At 42.6% G+C, this 21,115-nt stretch overlaps 1 protein-coding gene across 2 annotated transcripts in view; it reads left to right on the forward strand.

The window, feature by feature from the left end:
- Positions 1-21,115, forward strand: part of KCNH6 (potassium voltage-gated channel subfamily H member 6) — a 397,827-nt gene that overhangs the window by 362,954 nt on the left and 13,758 nt on the right. The window contains exons 8-11 of one of the 2 annotated variants that reach the window (XM_073607681.1): positions 6,879-7,131; positions 8,543-8,736; positions 9,287-9,386; positions 9,528-9,818. In XM_073607681.1, the coding sequence (XP_073463782.1) occupies positions 6,879-7,131; positions 8,543-8,736; positions 9,287-9,386; positions 9,528-9,818 (838 nt within the window). Of the gene's footprint in view, positions 1-6,878; positions 7,132-8,542; positions 8,737-9,286; positions 9,387-9,509; positions 9,819-21,115 lie in introns of both variants that reach the window. The other variant, XM_073607682.1, reaches the window with a different exon arrangement.

Consider the following 21,115-nt stretch of genomic DNA (forward strand, 5'->3'; position numbering starts at 1 on the left):
GGTCCCCAAGGAATTCCTTTAATTTGCAGGGATTTCTTCTCACTTCCTGCTTGGATTTGGGACATGAAGTGAAGGGAAATCTCCCCAATGGAACACAGATGGCAAAATAAAATCTGACAGGGGTTAGAACCCTCTTTTGCTCTATCCAAAATGAAAAAAAAGTTTTGCCTTTAGTTCACTTTTCACCTTTCATTTACAGCCACTGGGTTTAGTAACTTGAAGCATTTATAAATCTTGCAGAAATATTCAGTGCTCTTGCAGTCTGGATTGGCATTCAACATACCAACAAGGTCTGAAAAACACAAACTTTAACCAAATAAATTGTTTTTAGTTTCCTATTTATTTGCCTTTTTAGCATCAGAGCATATATATCCTTTGCCTAAAGTCTGCAGCAATTACTTTTTGAGTTTGTCTTGCGTGTTTTACCTTAGTGTTTCTGAAATCATTTTTTGTGTTTGATTTGTGTTTGTGTTTGATTTTGTATTATTTTTTACTTTTCATGTGTTTGATTTTACATCATGTTTAATTTATTTAATGTCTTGTGCTTTTCTATGTTTGACAATTTACTTCTCGAAAGAATGACGCAATAGTCCTATATAAAGGATAGAAAATGGTGTAATAGGGTAGTAGGAAATTATTCAAACCTGTCATATATATATATATATATATATATATATATATATATATATATATATATATATATATATATATATATATAAACAGTATCTCACAAAAGTGAGTACACCCCTCACATTTTTGTAAATATTTTATTATATTTTTTCATGTGACAACACTGAAGAAATTACACTTTGCTACAATGAAAAGTAGTGAGTGTACAGCTTGTATAATGCCGCGTACACACGGTCAGAATTTCCGACAACAAATGTTTGATGTGAGCTTGTTTTCGGAAAATCCGACCGTGTGTATGCTCCATCGGACATTTGCTGTCGGAGTTTCCGACAACAAAGGTGTGAGAGCTGGTTCTCAAATTTTCCGACAACAAGTTCTGGTTGTGTGTACACAATTCCGACGCACAAAATTCCACATATGCTCGGAATCAAGCAGAAGAGCCGCACTGGCTATTGAACTTTATTTTTCTCAGCTCGTCGTACATCTTGTACGTCACCGCGTCTTTGACGTTCGGAATTTCTGAAAACATTTGTGTGATCGTGTGTATGCAAGACAAGTTTGAGCCAACATCCTTCGGAAAAAAATCCACGGCAACAAAAGTGAGTACACCCCTAAGTGAAAATAGTCCGAATTGGGCCAGAAGTGTCTATATTTTGTGTGGCCACCCTTATTTTCCAGTAGTGCCTTAACCCTCTTGGACATGGAGTTCACCAGAGCTTCACAGGTTGCCACTGAAGTCCTCTTCCACTCCTCCATGATGACATCACAGAGCTGGTGGATGTTAGAGACCATTCGCTCCTCCACCACTAGGTCTGGAGACATGCTTGGCCATGGCCAGTCCATCACCTTTACTCTCAGCTTCTTTAGCAAGGCAGTGGTCGTCTTGGAGGTGTGTATGTGGTTGTTATCATGTTGGAATACTGCCCTGTGGCCCAGTCTCTGAAGGGAGGGGATCATGTTCTGCTTCAGTATGTCATAGTACATGTTGGCATTCATGGTTCCCTCAATGAACTGTAGCTCCCCAGTGCCGGCAGCACTCATGCAGCCCCAGACCATGACACTCCCACCACCATGCTTGACTGTAGGCAAGACACACTTGTCTTTGTACTCCTCACCTGGTTGCCACCACACATGCTTGACACCATCTGAACCAAATAAGTTTATCTTGCTCTCATCAGACCACAGGACATGGTTCCAGTAATCCACGTCCTTAGTCTGCTTGTCTTCAGCAAACTGTTTTCGGGCTTTCTTGTGCATCATCTTTAGAAGAGGTTGATGAAGTGTGCAGCGTATGGTCTGAGCACTGACAGGCTGACCCCCCACCCCTTCAACCTCTACAGCAATGCTGGCAGCACTCATACGTCTATTTCCCAAAGACAACCTCTGGATATGACGCTGAGCACATGCACTCAACTTCTTTGGTTGACCATGGCGAGGCCTGTTCTGAGTAGAACCTGTCCTGTTAAACCGCTGTATGGTCTTGGCCACCGACCAATTTGATGCAGTGTGCGGCGTATGGTCTGAGCACTGACAGGCTGACCCCCCATCCATTCAACCTCTGCAGCAATGCTGGCAGCACTCATACGTCTATTTCCCAAAGACAACCTCTGGATATGACACTGAGCATGTGCACTCAACTTCTTTGGTCGACCATGGCAAGGCCTGTTTTGAGTGGAGCCTGTCCTGTTAAATCGCTGTATGGTCTTGGACACCATGCTGCAGCTCAGTTTCAGGGTCTTGGCAATCTTCTTATAGCCTAGGCTTTATGTAGAGCAACAATTATTTTTTTTCAGATCCTCAGAGAGTTCTTTGCCATGAGGTACCATGTTGAATTTCCAGTGACCAGTATGAGGGAGTAAGAGCGATAACACCAAATTTAACACACCTGCTCCCCATTCACACCTGAGACCTTGTAACACTAACGAGTCACATGGCACCGGAGAGGGAAAATGGCTAATTGGGCCCAATTTGGACATTTTCACTTAGGGGTGTACTCACTTTTGTTGCCAGCGGTTTAGACATTAAGGGCTATGTGTTGAGTTATTTTGCGGGGACAGCAAATTTACATTGTTATACAAGCTGTACAATCACTACTTTTCATTGTAGCAGAGTGTTGTCACATGAAAATATATATTAAAATATTTACAAAAATGTGAGGGGTGTACTCACTTTTGTGAGATACTGTATGAGATACTGTGTGTGTGTGTATATATATATATATATATATATATCTATATATCTATAGATATATAGATATATATATATTGAGAGAGAGAGAGACAGCAGTAAGAGTTTGGATTTCTGATCCCTTTCTGGTAATAATAGTGGCCAGAACAAAGAGGATGAATGTCCTAAGACAGGACACAGACAAAAATAAAAACCTGACAGAGGTTCTAACCCTTGCTCACTCTAGCCCCAAAAATGTTTTAGCTTTACATACACTTTAAAAATTCTCCCACCTATGCTCACATGTCTACAGTTGAACTCTGACCATGCATATGCTATGAACTGCTGTGAATCTTAAAACTTTTTCCACTGGCAGACTAAATCACCCACCATACCTTTGAAAGATATCAGTAGAAAGATTTGCCTGAAGAAAAGTTAGTGTCTCTGCTCTCTTTCCACAAACCCATAAAGGCCTTATCACTCTCTAGAACCCATGTTCTACAGTTATTTAATATTGACATCTCATGGAGTGCTCATGCTGGCGGTATCATCTGGCTTTGTAATGGCCGCAACATTTTAGGACAACTGATAGCTCCAGTGAGCAGATCTTACTATTGGAGCCCCAAAAACATATCAGTTGCCAGCATGTGAGTCAGTTTGCCAGCAAGCATGCAAAACTGAAGTACTAGCTTGAAATAGATTTGGTCTTCATTTGTAGTATTCGTAAAACATGTTAGATGCCTTTTAGCTTCCATTTGCATATTTTTATCCTTGTGCTATGGTATAAAGTACTCTGAATGGGGAAGAAGACAGTGGGAATCATTTATCAGTTTTTATCAGAAAAGTACTTCCTGTTTTGCACAACAGTCATCTATTCATTTTAATCCTCTGATGGAAAATAATAATTTGAATGCGATGGCTTTCCGATAAGGGATTGGATCCATTCAGGTGTTTTTTTTTAGAGACACATTGATAAATAAGGCTCACTGTGTAGTGATCCTCCATGGTCAAACACTATGCACCAAGTGCTGCCATGACATTTCCTCCCCTGCTCAGGAATTCTCCTTGGAATCACATTAGGAAATGCAAATTATTGCTTTGAACAGCGCATCAAAAGAAAAATGCTATTTTGAGATTCCGGTGTAGATAGCACGTTTTATTTTAGGAAGTGATTGTCAGACCACATAACAGTGTATCATATAAATACTATCTGTTTTTACAGCAGAGAAATAGTCATGTGAGGTCTGGATGTGAGTGATAATTTGCACTGTGATTCAATCAAAAAATGCATGTACCAGCTGCATAATTATATCTTGCATGGCTGGTGACTTTAGATCAATGCACATCTTCCTTTGCATTGATACATAGACCCATCTCATTTGTAAAATCCATTTTGTACTCCAAATGACAAGCCTAAACAAGACCATTCCATTCTGTTTTCCTTGTTGCAAGTCTGTAGTCTATTTTGTATACATACACCACTGATTCCACATCCCAATGCGTGTAACCCCATTCTCATCATAAACAGCAGCATATACAGTATACTAATTCTGAGGGGTTGAATAACTAAAGGCAAACAGGATGCTTATTTTGCCGGGGAATTTTCACTAGTGAATGAGGTAAAACTCTGATGACTTCTGTCATCCAGTCATGTGCAAAAATACGGGTTTTGTATTTTCCTTGCATGTGCTTGGGTATGTTTTGTGAAATGAAATTTCACCGTATTCACTAAGTTAAGGGAAAAGTCCTTTCCAGAGTGAGAATTCCCTTGCAAATTAAACAGCCTATTTGCCTCTGGTAAATCAGACCCTGTATCCTCCCTCTTCAGGTTAGAACATACATTCCACCTTAAGGCCTCTTTCACACGGATGATCCGTATGTCCGTTTTTCATCCATCCGTTTTCGGATGAAAAACGGACATACAGTCATCCCTATGGAGCGTCGGATGTCAGCGGTGACATGTCCGCTGACATCCGACCCCGCTCCGATCCGAAAAGTGTAACGGAGGAAAAACCTACTTTTCCCTCCGTTTTCGGATCGGATCGGATGACGACGGACACTACGGACCGTCATCATCCGATCCCCCCATAGGGGAGAGCGGCGCTCTGACAGGTCCGTCGCTGCACAGCGTGCAGCGATGCACCTGTCATCTTCCTGCTCAGCGGGGATCGGCGGAGTGATCCCCGCTGAGCCAGCGTGTGTTCACGGGGCGGATCATGACTGATCTGCCCCGTGTGAAAGAGGCTGTTCAGCTTTGCATACCTCACCCTGACTTCAATCCCATCACATCCTAATCCTAAATACTTTCTTTTTTTACTTCATATTCCACCTCATCAGATGTGTTTCACTCATTTTTTCTTTCTCCAGTTTGACAAATCTCAACTCTTATCTCCTAATTTCAACTTTGCATATTACTTCTCAAAAAAGTCTATTTATGGGTAGTAAGAAAGAATAAAGCAGAGACAATGGGCTGCGTAGGGTTTTACAAGCTTCTCTGACCATTGGAAAACCTTGTTATTACGCACAGAGGTTTATTAACAAACACAAATATCTGTGTTCTCTTGCTATGGAGAGAAGGGAATGAAGCATTCACCACACATGTCCCCTATCCACCAGTTGGTCAAGTGATGAAAAGCCTTACAGCTCTAAGAGCTTCTCAAAGGTGGGAAACAAAATGTAGGTTGAGTATACAGTACCATCCCGGTATACCATCTGATACTCATAGTGAGAAATGTACCCCTGTATGCAAAGCTCCAGCTTTGCATATTTTAATGAAATTGGTTCTAGATCTGGAGAGTTGGTCCATAGCTACGCTTGGCAAATCCACTTTGCACTGCAAGTGCACTTGAAAGTGAATTGAAAGTGCACTTGGAAGTGCAGTTGCTCTAAATCTAAGGGATAGATCTGAAATGAGTGGAAGCTCTGCTGATTTTATCATCCAATCATGTGCAAGCTAAAATGCTGTTTTTTATTCTCCTTGCATGTCCCCCTCGGATCTACAGCGACTTTACTTCCAAGTGCACTTTCAAGTGCACTTGCAGTGCAATGTGGATTTTCCTTTAGTAAATAACCCCCTTAGTGTCCTTAAAGTAAACCCTCAGTGACTGCCCAAATCAGTCACTCACACTCAATTTTGCTATTTGTTTTTATATTACTTGAAAGCAGATATGATAATGCTAAACCAATCCCTAATGAGTAATCCAACTCACTAGAGAAAGTTGGCTGCATACAAGCCATAGTTTTGTAGCAAATAATATAATATTACTTAATGAAGGTGAACCTTAAAGTATAACTAAAGGCAAAACTCTTTATTTGTCCTGTTTACAATTATAATTGAAAGTAAAAGAAAATCCCAAATTTTGGGTTGTCCTCAGAAAAGTAATAGAGGGGAAATCTTCCAATGGAGACACTAGTTCTGGTGACCAGTGGGTCCCCAAAGAATTCCCTTAATTTGCAAGGATTTCCTCTCACTTCCTGTTTGGCTATGGGACAGGAAGTGTAGGCAAATCTCGGCAATGGGAAAACCTAACAGGAGTTATAACCCTCCCTTGCTGTATCCGAAATGAAAAACAAACAAAAAGTTTTGTCTATTTACTTTAAGGTACCCTTAAATATTGTTACTCAAACCAGTGAAAATATTGGGTGATGGCGATTATGTGTATGCAAACACCTCTGGCCTAAATGTTTCAGGGGAATTGCTAACACATAACTGAAGCTGAGGATGTCTGAGGACTTCCTGCCTGCATTCTCAAATGATACAACAGAACATGTCCAAGCATGTCCCTATTCAAATCTAATAATTAACTTGAATTATTTAAAAATTAACTAAAGCGAGCCCAAGATTGGAGTATAAGCATGACACCTGAGGACAAAGTAGGACAAGCCTGTTAAAATCTATACCATATAATCATATCATCTGCATTTCTACTCTACAGCCAAATACCATACCATATTTCATCAACTTCATATATCCAAGATCCTGTATCTACTGTCCTTCTTCATATCTTTACCTTTCTTTTCAAACATCTTATAGTTTTATTCAAACTCATTTTCTCTCATTCCCTTTTTCTCTAATTTTACAGGTGCTGAAAGGATTCCCAGAGTGCCTCCAAGCAGACATATGCCTGCACCTCAACCGCACACTGCTTCAAAACTGCAAAGCCTTCCGTGGTGCCACCAAAGGATGCTTGCGGGCCCTGGCCATGAAGTTCAAGACCACACATGCCCCACCAGGGGACACACTGGTTCACTATGGAGATGTACTGACTACTCTCTATTTCATCTCTCGCGGGTCAATTGAAATTCTCAGGGATGACATTGTGGTGGCTATTTTGGGTAATTAGGTTTTTTTCTCCTTTGCTTATACTTATACTAGGAATGATTGAGAATATATCTTATCAGTGTTAAGGTATTTTCTTTAGTCCCACGTTAATACATATACTCAATATTACCCTCAAATTAGACAGATACATTGATGACATGCGATTTTCCTTTAAACTCTGCGTTATTATAGAAAAACTTACATTTTGTTTTTGTTTTTTTTAAAAAGGACATAGTTCACTTCCTTGCAATCATAGCAACACTGTTTGAAGAGATGTTGCTGCAACCCCATTCCTTGCCCGTGTTTTTGGCTCACTGCTCTCCTAGAAGTATTTGCAGAATTTGAGAGGGCTGCATGTATAAAGAGATTCTGGGTTTGTTTTTTTACTTGCTACAACAGTGGGTTTGATCATTTACGGTAAGAGCAAACCCTCCATTTAGTACTCAATAAAAAAAAAAAAAAATCAGTAAGAGAACTGGTGAAATGCCTACCTTCACTTCTGTTCACTATCCTGGTGGCTTGGATGGCGGTATATAACATTTTATTGAATTCTTGTAATCTCTCAAAGACTAATAATCAATTAATGTGCTGGCCAAGAGGGACTTTTATAATTTGGGGGTGGCCCTGTTCCTACATGACTGCATAACAGTGCACAAAGCAAGGTCCATAAAGACATGGATGAGCGAGTTTAGGGTGAAGGAACTGGACTGGCCTGCACAGAGTCCTGACCTCAACCCGATAGAACACCTTTGGGATGAATTAGAGCAAAGATTGCGAGCCAGGCCTTCTCATCCAACATCAGCCCCTGACCTCACAAATGCACTTCTGGAAGAATGGTCAAACATTCCCATAGACACACTCCTAAACCTTGTGGATAGTCTTCCCAGAAGAGTTGAAGCTGTTATAGCTGCAAAGGGTAGGCCAACTCAATATTGAACCCTACGGACTAAGACTGGGATGCCATTAAAGTTCATGTGCGTGTAAAGCAGTGTTTCTCAACTCCAGGCCTCAAGACGCCCCAACAGGTCATGTTTTCAGGATTTCTCTTATTTTGCACAGGTGATTTGATCAGTTTCACTACCTTAGTAATTACCACAACTGTTTTATCTGAGGGAAATCCTGAAAACCAGACCTGTTGGGGCCCCTTGAGGACTGGAGTTGAGGAACACTGGTGTAAAGGCAGGCGTCCTGATACTTTTGACAATATAGTGTAGCTTCAGAATGCTTTCATGCTGCCAATAGAGGAATGTAGAGCAGTACAGATCAGAGTCATGCAGAATTAATTTTAAGGCCACTGAAAAAAAAAACCCAGACCAACCAAATGAGCCCCACACATAATTTCACACAATCTCATGTCTCCTTATAGCTGAACTTCACTTTAACTGGAAATATTTTCATCTTCAGTGCTTTTATCTTGTTTTTCAGGAAAAAATGATATATTTGGAGAGCCAATCAGCTTATATGCACGTCCTGGAAAGTCCAATGCTGATGTGAGGGCTCTGACTTATTGTGACCTTCACAAGATTCAAAGAGAAGATCTGTTGGAGGTGCTAGACATGTACCCAACCTTCTCAGACAGCTTCTGGAGCAACTTGGAGATTACCTTCAACCTGAGAGATGTGAGGAGGTTGCAAAACAATGTAGAATAGGTTGTATTTTGCTGAAAATTTGACTTAAACTAGCGATACATGTATAGATTTGGATGAAGAAGGTTACCCTGCTGGCTATTTTATACAGGTAGCTGTCAGAATACCTGAAGTGTGACTGCATCTGATTGGATGCAATTACTGTCATGTCCAACAATTGTCCACCCAGCTCTTTAAAAAAAAGCAAATTCAAAAATTAACTTTTGCCAAACCGGGTGGTGCCAGCAAGGCCACCCATGGCTCAAATTTCAACTGTTTCAGCAGTCTTTAGGCTATAGAGTGCATTACTTCAGCTAATGTTTAGGAGAGGTATACAGCTGTACAGACAGTTTTAATACCCAGGAGGGTAGTGTTTTAGGGCTTAGTGTTTTAAACAAGTAAGATTAAATAAATTATAAATACTAATTATGATATAAAACGCACAAGTTAATAAACTATTTACAAAAGCCAAGCTAGAATAGCTACACAAGTTTCAACCAGATTATGTAGTGCTAATGCATTTTGTAATTCTTTCCGTTATCAGGCAGACAGTATTCCGCGCTCCCCTATAAGTGAGGAGTACAACTGCAACTATCGTAGGACACGTAGATGCAAACAACCAGGAAGACGTAGAAAGAAACATGGTAAGAGCCAAGCATGCAAAAACACTTGGTTATGTAGCAATATTTGTGTTCGTGTTGAGTGTTCGTGTTGAGTGTTAAATTTGACCAATGCAAACTATTTAGAAATGTTTCATTGACTTTCAGCTCTTCCATGTTTGGCAGATGGTCTTGAGGATCTGAATTCTGATGCTGAACAGTATCATACTTACTCTGAAAGGAGCAATATCCAAAGGCCAATGAGCAGGGAACAGTGGGATGATTTAGCCAGCAGCACCACTCCTTGTTCCCAAACCAGTGATGATGAAACCAAACCACTAAACTCAGGTTGCATGGATAGGCTGGCTTCCACAGAAAAGCAGGAGTTCATCCCCGCAGTGGTCAATTTGGTGACAGCCAACATCAGCAATCGAGACGGGAGCAGGAAGATGCTGGAGACAGTGGAGACATATTCAGGTGATTGATAACCTTGACTACTTTTTTTTAATCTTTTTTTTCATCCTAGAGCTAGACTGAACAGGAAAAGTTCCCTTGGGATATAAAACATATCCATAGTTAAGGAGGGGGGGCAAAACCGCTCCCCAGTAAATTGCATTGCAGCCAACGCATAGACTTCCATTGTGGAAAGGATCAGTAGAACACTGCTACAGTAAAACCTTGGATTGTGAGCATAATTTGTTGCAGGAAACATGCTTGTAATCCAAAGCACTTATATATCAAAGCAAATTTCCTCATAAGAAATAATAGAAACTCAGATGATTTGTTCCACAACCATTTATTCATAAGTCCTTCAGTTTATAGTCCATATAAAAAAAATTATAGCAATGTGATAGGTTGTGTAACCAAAAAATGTCCATCCACAAATGGAAGCCTCTACAAGGGGATTAGAGGCATCTCTAAGTGTAGCGATATGGTTACATTTAATGAAGGTACAACATTTAGCAACTCACATGGTTGATGATTAAAAGAGGCACATCTAAGTATGCAAGCACCTGGGGTAAAGTTGTCCACATAGACCATGCTCCGCACCACCGGCTCTCACTGCTGTCAGTCGGCAATTATGACCAGGAAGACTACCCTGCTGTAGAGCGATCTAAAAGTGAGGTTTGAAGCGCTCGTGGAGCTCAGCATGGAAGGGATGACGTCAATGGCGGTGCGGAGGATGGTCTATGTGGACAGCTTTACCCCGGATGCCTGCATACTTAGATGTGCCTGTTTCAATCATCAACCATGTGAGTTGCTAAATGTTGTATCTTCATTAAATGTAACCATATTGCTACACTTAGAGGCGCCTCTCTTCTCTTTTATACTCAGTTGTGACATGACGCTACTTGTAAATCAAGACATCACTCATTTATCAAGTCAAAATGTATAAAAAAAATTGTGTCTTGCAAAACACTCTCAAACCAAGTTAATCTCAAGCCAAGGTTTTACTGTATTTGCACTAAAAAACAGAAAGTAAATTCTTTACAAATATATACTTACCCATTGTATATAAAAAGAAAGTTTTAAAACCGGCAACAAACATTGATAACATTTACTGTACATCTAACATATCTCTTATTTATTTCTATGAAATTATCAAAATGCAATACATTCCCTTTAACTGCTTGCGGACCAGCCGACGTCGTTTTACGGGGGCAGGTTGGCTCTACTGCATGAATCGCTGTAGCTGTACGTCGGCGTGGGCAGGTGTGCGCCACCGGCGGCATGCATTTGTGCCTGTAGGTTGAGCTAACTCGATGTCCGCCTGTGACCCACAATCGCCTAGTACAGAGGCAGAATGGGGATCTGCCTTTGTAAACAAGATGAATCCCCGTTCTGACAGGGGACATGACAGAGATCTACTGTTCCCAGCGATTAGGAACAGTGATCTCTGTCATGTCCCAGGCAGCCCATCCCCCTAGAGTTAGAACACACCTAGGGAACACAGTTAACCCCTTGATTGCCTCCTAGTCTTAACCCCCTCCCTGCCAGTGTAATTTTACATTGATCAATGCATTTTTATAGCACTGATCAATGCAATAATGTCATGTGCCAACAAACAGCGCTGCGCTACTAAATATCTTATAATATGACTAATCCGTAAGCAATATACTAAGTGAAAAGTAATAATATCATACAAATTGATGTTGCACTATTAAATGTGTACAAAACTATTAATGTGAAAAATCTTATAACAAAAGTTCATGTGAATAATGCTTGATTGAAGAAAATCATGCCATAAATCAATTCCCCAAACAGTGCAAACAAGGACGAGTGCTCTCCACCACCAGTTTCACAGGCTGCTCACCTCATAGCAGAGAAAAATCAGCAGTTATCCCCTCTGGGGAAATTATGACACCTGGGAAACTTATGGATCACAGACCTCCTTAGATGAATGGCTCCTCAATAGGGTTCCAAGAACTTGGATCATCTTGCCCAATGAATGTTATATGTAAAAGAAAGGTAACATCTAGTGCTCTCCATTTCCAAAGGATTTAATAGTAAAAAGGTGTCAGGGCTGGGCTCGGTCTTCTCAGAGCTGGCCACTCAGCTGTCGGCTAATTGTCAGCTGTTGATGATTTCCTGCTCGTCAGTCCTGCCTACTTAAGCCGTTGAGTCCAGAGGATCTCTGCCTTCTCCTGTGTTCCCGTTTAAAGACATGCTTTGCTGACATCCCTTCTGGCTCCAGATCCTGCTTGCTGTTCCACTACATTGATCCCTTACTTCTGGCTTGGCTGACTATCCATTCCAGTTACTGAACTTTGGATATGTTTTGACTACGTTTGTTCTTTTTACTTTTATTATTAAACAAGTGTGATTTAACTGTACTTCTGTCTCAGTCTGATTTCATGGTTTCTGACAGTAGGCGAAAGCCATGAATTCAGAAGATGCAGTCAATCCACTTGTTGGTAATATTTTTTCCAGATTAAATGAACTAGATCACCGCATGGATCAGTTTGCCATGGCGTTACAAATGCTCCTGAATCACTATGGCCACCCCGGTACAGCCTATGTTGCAGGCCGACCCTGCTGCTGCTCCAGTCTCTGTGCAGGCACCCGCCTCGAGTATTACCTCTATAAGAGGTATGCCTGGTTCCGCTCCACTTCCCCAGCAATTTGGGGGCGATCCAGTCCAATGCAGAGGGTTTCTCAACCAGGTTGAGATATACTTTGAGATGCTGCCCCAGGCGTTTCCCACAGACAGAAGCAAAGTAGATTTCGTGATATCTTTGCTTTCTGGGAGAGCCTTGGCCTGGGCAAACACTCAATGGGAGACGCAAAAACCTGTTGTCTTGAGCTACCCTGACTTTGTGGCTTCGTTTAAAAGGGTATTTGACGTTCCTGCATGCTCCGCTTCTGCTGCCAAGTACCTCGTGTCCATCGAACAGAGTACGAGAACTGTTGCTGACTACGCCATTGAATTCCGTACTCTGGCAGAAAAGGTTGTGTGTAACAATGAGGCCCTCGTGGCTGCTTTTTCTCATGGTCTCTCGGATACCATTAAGGATGAGATAGCAGCCCGAGATATACCCACTGAGCTGGAGAGGTTGATCACGTTTGCCATCCTCATTGACTCCAGACTCAGAGAAAGACTCTCTTTTAAGGAGCGCTTGCGGAAGCCTCCTGTACGTTTGTCTCCAAGTTTTGCAGTCCCAGCCATGCCTCCCTCACCTCCCATGCCTCCTGGTACCCAGTCGGTCAGTGAAGGTGAAATTGGGTTTCACGTGTCTCTCTGCGGATGAGAGAACCTTTAGGAGGAGGGGAAGATTGTGCCTTTATTGTGGCCAGGCAGGTCACTTTGAAATCTTGTCCTACCCGTCCAGGGAACAGCCGAACATTGTTTCATCCCAGTTATCCAGAAGGATAAGCCCCTGGTTTTGGTCACCCTTTCTTGGGCTGAGTCATCCGTCGAGATACAGGCTTTAATCGACTCTGGGGCTGCAGGCCTGTTCATTGATGCTGTCTTTGTATCGAAGCACTGGATTCCACTGCAGCTGCATGACACTCCACTTGCCATTGAGGCTCTTGACAGGAGACTTCTACAGCCTGCCCATGTAACTCATGAGACGGTTCCGTTGTTCATGGCCGTAGGGGCTCTTCACCATGAGATAATCCAATTCCAAGTTATTTCCTCACCTAAGTTTACGCTGGTTATTGGTTATCCTTGGTTACAGAGGCACAACCCCTCTTTTGATTGGCTCCGTGCTGAGGTTCTCTCCTGGTCACTACAATGCAGTGAGACATGCTTCCAGAAGGTAGCCAAGGTCCTGTGCACCTCTTCACTCTCCTCCCTGCCAGAGGAGTACCGCGATTTTAGCGATGTCTTTGACAAAGGTCAAGCCGGTAGTTTGCCTCCACACCGGCCATATAATTGCGCAATTGACCTTCAGCCTGGTGCCATACCCTCCTCGTGGTTTACCATTTGTCGGTCTTGGAAGATTAAGCCATGGAGGAGTATGTTGCAGACGCACTTTCTCGAGGTTTCATCCGAAAATCCTCGTCTCCTGCTGGTGCTGGTTTCTTCTTTGTGAAGAAGAAGAGTGGTGAACTGAGACCTTGTATTGATTATAGGGATCTCAATTGTTTCACGATTAAGAATGCCTATCCAATTCCGTTGATTACGGAGTTATTTGACCGCCTCAAGGGAGCAACGGTTTTGACGAAGCTTGATTTGAGAGGGGCATACAATCTCATGAGAATTAAGAAGGGCAACGAGTGGAAAACTGCGTTTAATACCAGAACAGGCCATTATGAGTACCTTGTAATGCCTTTTGGCCTTTGTAACGCCCCTTTGAGAGTCTCAAGGCTGCCTTTGTCCTGATCCTACATTACCTTTTATCCTTGAGGTTGATGCTTCTGAGACTGGTGTTGGCGCCCTTCTGTCTCAACGTCCTACCTCTGAGAGCGATATGCATCCTTGTGGCTACTTTTCCAAGAAATTGTCACCTGCGGAGTGCAATTACGAGACTGGTGACTGAGAGCTGTTGGCGATCATTTTAGCCCTGAAAGAATGGAGACATCTCCTAAAAGGTACCACTGTGCTGGTTCTCATTCTTACTGACCATATGAATCTCACATTCTTGTTTGAGGCTAAACGCCTCTCTCCCAAAATGGCGCGATGGGCTTTATTCTTGTCAAGTTTCAGTTACCTTGTCTCATTCTTACCCGGTACTAAGAATGTAAGGGCTGACGCTTTGTCACTACACTTTTCCTCCACTTCCAAGATGGAGTCGGTTTCAGTTTCTCTGATTCCTCCTGATCGTATTCTGGCTACGGCTCGCACCAGTCTTACTTCTCCTTTGGGTGACAAAATTCTTGCTGCTCAGGTCCATGCTCATTCTGAGAAACCTTGTGACCACTGCTTTGTCCCAGAGAGTCTCCGTACTGCCGTGCTCCAGACTTACCATTCTCCCAAGGCTGCTGGCCACCCTGGGAAGAATCAACTCTTTCGGGCCATTTCCCAACAATTCTGGTGGCCTAGTCTACATGCTGATGTAACCGCCTTCGTAGCTGCCTGTTCCATGTGTGCTCAGAGTAAGACTCCATGACATCTTCAAGTGGGCCTCCTACAACCCATACCCAATGGAGAGAGGCCCTGGACCCACTTGTCTATGGATTTCATTGTGGAGTTACCTGACTCCCAGGGCAACACAGTTATCCTTATGGTGGTTGACCGGTTCTCAAAAATGTCTCATCGTATTCCACTTAAGAAGCTGCCCACTTCTAAGGAACTGGCTTCCATTTTTGCTTGGGAGATCTTTCACTTACATGGGCTACCCAAGGTGATTATCTCAGACAGGGGGTAGTCAGTTTGTGTTCCGGTTCTGGCGAGCCTTTTGTGTATAGTTGGGAATTCAGCTTGCCTTTTCCTCTGCGTATCACCCACAGTCTAATGGGGCCGCAGAACAAGCCAATCAGTCCTTGGAGCAATTCTTACGTTGCTATATTTCTGGCCATCATAACAACTGGTCAGACCTATTACCGTGCACAATAGTGCCTTTAATTCTGCTCCTCGATTGTCCCCGTTTATGGTGAACTATGGTTTCCAACCTTCCATGTTGTCTGACTCATTTGTTCCGCAGAGTATTCCTGCGTTAGAGGAGCATCTCCCTGGTCTTCGTTCCACTTGGGCACAAATCCAGGAGGCTTTGCGACATGCTAATGATAGGTACAGACTCCATGCTGACTGCAGAAGCCTGCCTGTGCCTTCCTACCAGGTTGGGGACAGGGTCTGACTGTCATCTCGCAAACTCCGACTTTGTGTTCCCTCACTGAAGTTCGCACCTCGGTTTATTGGGCCTTTCCGTATTCTTCACAAGATTAACCCAGTGTCATTTAGAGTGAGATGGGCCCTTCAGCTGAGAATTAGACCTTCCTTCTAATATGCGCATTTCAAATGTATTGCATGTCTCCTTATTAAAACCTTTGGTCTGCAATCGCTTTACCACCTCAGTGCCATGTCCTCACCCTGTACAGGTTGAGAACCATGAGAAGTATGAGGTTCAGTCCATTGTTGACTCCCATAGGTTTCATAGGCGTATACAGTACCTGGTGCATTGGAAGGGGTACGGTCCAGAGGAACGCTCTTGGGTCTCATCCTCGGACGTACATTCCCCTGTCCTCCTCCGTGATTTCCATAGATGTTTTCCCCTCAAGCCTGGTGGTCCTCCGAGGGGGAGGGGTCGTTGAGGAGGGGATACTGTCAGGGCTGGGCTTAGCCCTTCCTTCTCAGAGCTGGCTGCTCAGCTGTCGGCTAATTGCCAGCTCCTATCTCTCCACAGTTACTCAGCTGTTGATGATTTCCTGCTCCTCAGTCCTGACTACTTAAGCCGTCCAGTCCAGAGGATCTCTGCCTTCGCCTTGGTCAACATCACAGAGTCATCTCCTGCGTTCCTGTTTAAAGACTTGCTTTGCTGACATCCCTTCTGGCTCCAGATCCTGCTTGCTGTTCCACTACATTGATCCCTGACTTCTGACTTGGCTGACTATCCGTTCCAGTTACTGAACTTTGGCTATGTTTTTACTACGTTTGTTCTTTTTACTTTTATTATTAAACAAGTGTGATTTAACTGTACTTCTGTCTCAGTCTGATTTCATGGTTTCTGACAAAAGGTAAATGAATACTGGTACATCCAGGATTCATCTATAGAAATGAATATTAATAAATAATATGTATCGTTAGGCTTTTATGCATGTGTAAAATGTCTAGCATGTCGGCAGGCTAGATCAAACATCAAAAGGAGGAAAAATTATATTTCCACCGGCACAGAGAAAGAATACCCCATTCGTGATTTCATTACCTGTGGGACCACGGGTGTCAACTATGTGTTGGAGTGTGGATGTGGGCTCCAATATATTGGCCATACATCAAGGGCATTGCATATTAGAGTGGAAGAACATATGACGAATATCAAAAAAGGAGTAGTTACACACAATGTACCTAAGCACTTTAGACATGATTATGAAAAAAACTTGAATTCATTTAAATTTTGGGGGATCGAGCAGGTAGAAAGTCATTGGAGAGGAGGGAATTTCAGAGAGCCGAGGGGCCTGAATGTAGATTTTGATTTGAATTTTTTGTATGAGGCAATGACTATGAGAGTTTTATATACATCCATCCCTGGTATGTTTAAAAAGGGGAGAAGGATTGTGGGACTTTATATAAAGAACACTAGTAAATTGAACGAACCAATCAGTATAAACATTATTGTTACAAAAGGCATACATACATGTAAAATAGTAGAAAAATAAGATAGTAGGTCTTGATAGATATCATCTAAACAATTCATGATTATAAACAATTATTCCAACATGATATACATAGTAATGGACCTTGGGCATCTGCTCCTGATGAGTGGTATTTTACCCACGAAATGCGTAGAGCTTTCCTATGATGCTATGTCACAGTGTCCACATGTAATACCTGTATTTTGTAATACCTGTATTTTGTATTTTTGTAATACCTGTATTTTACTATAGCTTATTTTAATGAATCAATTTATCATTGTTACTATGCATATTTGCTACCGTTACAATTTTGGTCTTCATACCCAAGGTCCATTTCTATGTATGTCATGTTGGAATAATTGTGTATAATCATGAATTGTTTAGATGATATCTATTGAGACCTACTATCTTATTTTTCTACTATTTTACATGTGTATGTATGCTTTTTGTAACAATAAATTAAGGAAAATTGTTATCCATACTTACCGTAATTTTCCTTTCCTGGATCCTCCCCATGTCAGCCTACTATGGGTCAGCTCTGCCCCCTCTGACCCCTCCAGGACCAACTCTTTCGTAGCCCATAAAAGGCGGCTGTCTGCCCACACCAATGTTCAAAAAATACCCGCCTTGCGATGGATAAACTGGGTGGGAATCCTCTGGCTGACATCCTCTGGGGAGGATCCAGGAAAGGAAAATTACGGTAAGTATGGATAACAATTTTCCTTATTCCTGGACCTCCCCATGTCAGCCTACTATGGGATGTACCAAGCAATATTAAGAAGGGAGGGAAGACAAAAAATAAAAAATAAGTCAAACCCTCAATGCAATGCTACTCAAATTTTTAGTTGGCAACAGCTGCCATAATAACCGTAGAGCCAAATGTTTCCTCAGGCAGACAAGCCATATTAAGCCTGTAATGCCTAATAAAAGATGTTGGGCCTGCTCCAGCTTGCTGCTCTGCAAACTACCTCAGGGACGACCTTCGCGTATGCTGCCCAGGATGCTGCCATACCCCTCATCGAATGTGCTTTGATCTCTGAAGGAGGAGGAAGGCCCAGCGTTTTGTATGCAATTTGTATGGTCTTGACAAACCAGGAAGACACAACTCTGGATGTTGCTGGCATACCCTTTTTAGGCCCCATTGGGAAGTCCATTTCAGGTAGGTTGAAACCGCAGAGACCAGGTCTAACCTACTCCACTCATCATCAGCTGTATCCACCAGAAAGGCAGGGAGAATGACCTCCCAGTTCATACGAAATTATGTGGCCACCTTAGGTAGAAAGCTCAGTATCGGCCTAAGGACTATCTTGTCTGGGAGCACCAACACAATATGGTTCTTTAGATGAGAAGGCGCACAACTCAGAGACTCTTCTGGCCGAGGCAACGGCTAGTAAAAGACAAAAACAAAAAACTGTTAAAAGAAATAATGAACAAGAGAAAGCTTGATCAAACGGAGGAACCAGCAATGTTCCCAAGACTAGTGTTAAGTCCTCTTTTGGAAAAAACTATTTCAATGGAAGTCCGATTTCTATGGCTGTCCCTAAAAATCAGATCACCAACGGATGTAGAGCATATCTTGTACATGACATAGCCGACAAGGCAGGGATTTGACCCTTCAGGGAATTATAAGCTAACCCTTAGAGACCACTCTGCAGAAACTCCAAAATGGTAGCTACTGAAGGAGATCCAAGGTCCCAACACCTTTCTGTAGTATTCCAGATCCGGTGATAGGTTACATTCGTGGACCTCTTACAAGCCTGTAATAATCTCTCCACTACACCGACCGAGAGGCCCAAGCCAATTAAAGCCCCCCTCTCACTTCCAAGTCATTAACTTCATCTTCCTGCGGTTCGGGTGTCAGGCCCCTCTCTGCAGAAGGAGATTTTGACAAGGAGGCAGTGGGATTGGTGAGCCCAACTTTATCCTCCAAGCCAGAGGGAACCACGGCTCCCTGAGCCAGTAAAGGTAGGACTACTATTGCTGTGACCCTTTCTCGATGAATCTTCAGCAGGATTTTGAGAGCCAATGGAAGCGGCGGGAACACATACACCAAGAGGAAGTTCCAAGACCTGGACAGAGCACCCTGACCCAACACCTGTGGATGCCAGGTCCGGGAGAAGAAGCAAGGCAGTTGACAATTCTCCTCCAATGCTATAAGATCTATCGAAGGCGTCCCCCAGACCCTGAAGATCTTGCGTAGTTACTTGGGGTTGAGGCCCCATTTGTTGTGATCCCCAAAGCTTCGACTCAAGCGATCTGCTAAAACATACCCAGGCCCTGGGAGATAAGATGCTGTAAGTGAGCCGAAATTCTTCTCTGCACATAGGAAGATTGACATGCCACCTGAAGGAGAGGGTGACTTCTTGTGCCCCCTTGATGAGACACATAAGCCACCATAGCTTTGTTGTCCAAAAGAATCTTGACAGCTCGACCTCGCAACATAGGTTGGAACACTAAGAGAGCGCATCTGACAGCATCCAATCCCAGGAAATTTGAACTCTTCGCCCCACAAAGGTTCCATTGGCCTTGAACCTGCTGTCCCAGGCAGTGTGCCCCGCAGCCTGCCAGACTGGCATTGGTCATCACCACTATTGGTTCTGAGGCCTTCAACAGAACTCTGCGGGAAAGATTGCGAGCTACTGACCACCAAACCAGGGACCAGATTATCGGAATTGGCAGATAGATTTTCTGGAAAAAGGAGTGACGATCCCACTGAAGAAAAAAGTTGCATTGAAACTTCCTTCTGCGCCACCTGACCCACAGGACTACTGGAACTGTGGCTGATAGAACCCCAAGATACCGCATGCATTCCTTCACCATCATAGAAGGCCTGGCCATCACTGCTTTTGTCTGAGACTGGATTTCCTGGACCTTCCTCTGAGGAAGAAAAACACTACCCCGATCCATGTCGAATTGTACTACTAAATACTCCAACATTTGGGTCGGATGCACCTGGCTTTTCCAAAAGTTGATCAACCAACCGTAATGAGCTGGTGTTTTGCAGGTGGAATTCACATGAACTAGAAGGAGCTCATTTGATGGACCCAGAGGTAGCATGTTGTCTAAATAATGGAATATTTGCACTCCCTTGACCCTGAGAGCCACGACAACAGCAGACAGTAGCTTTGAAAACGTTCTCAGAGTCGTGCAGAGACTGATTCTGGTGTTTGCTAGGCAACCCAAAGAGGAAGCTGCCTCTGACCCCACCTGCTCAACTCTGAGCTTCCTGAAAGGAATACATGTGGAGACGGTGAACTACAAGTCCCAGCAAGCCAAACCACTGCCTGAACACACAACAAAAACATGGAAGGAGAGAGTGCCAGCACCTGCCTAACAAAGGTATATACAGTCATTTATACTGCCAGTGACCTTTGCCAATAATACACAGTCTTTTATACTGTACTATAATCCCAGCACCACGGGAACCCACCTCCTCAGGAGATTTACAGCCTATATGGGGGGGGGGTCTTCTGAACCGGGAGAGGCTGAACCCGAACAGGATGGATGGTGGATGGAAATAAATAAATAAATAAATAAAAATAAACTTTAAAAGGCATCCGGAGCGAGGACGAAAAAAGAACACTGGTGTGGGCTTTATGGGCTAAGAAAGAGGTGTTCCTGGAGGGGTCAGAGGGGGCGGAGCTGACCCATAGTAGGCTGACATGGGGAGGTCCAGGAAATGTTTATAATGTTTATACTGATTGGTTCATTCAATGTAGTAGTGTGCTTCATATAGTCCCATATAAGTCCCACAACCCTTCTCCCCTTTTTAATCTCCTGTGGTATATTTTATATATTTATATACTTTTCATACAGTGTACCTATTAAGGATTTATTTTTATTTCGTGTTTTTTAAATAATTTTATTTTTAGTTTATTTTTATTTATTTTTTAATTTTTATGGTTTTTTTTATTTTCATTTATTTTTATTTTAGTTTTAGTTTCAGTTTTATGTCTATTTTTATTTTCATTTTATTATAATTTTTTTATTTTATTTATTTTTTATTTTATTTTTATTGTTATTTTGAGTAAGTGTATGCT

This window comes from Aquarana catesbeiana, linkage group LG12 (assembly GCF_042186555.1).
Source record: "Aquarana catesbeiana isolate 2022-GZ linkage group LG12, ASM4218655v1, whole genome shotgun sequence".
Classification (NCBI taxonomy): domain Eukaryota; kingdom Metazoa; phylum Chordata; class Amphibia; order Anura; family Ranidae; genus Aquarana; species Aquarana catesbeiana.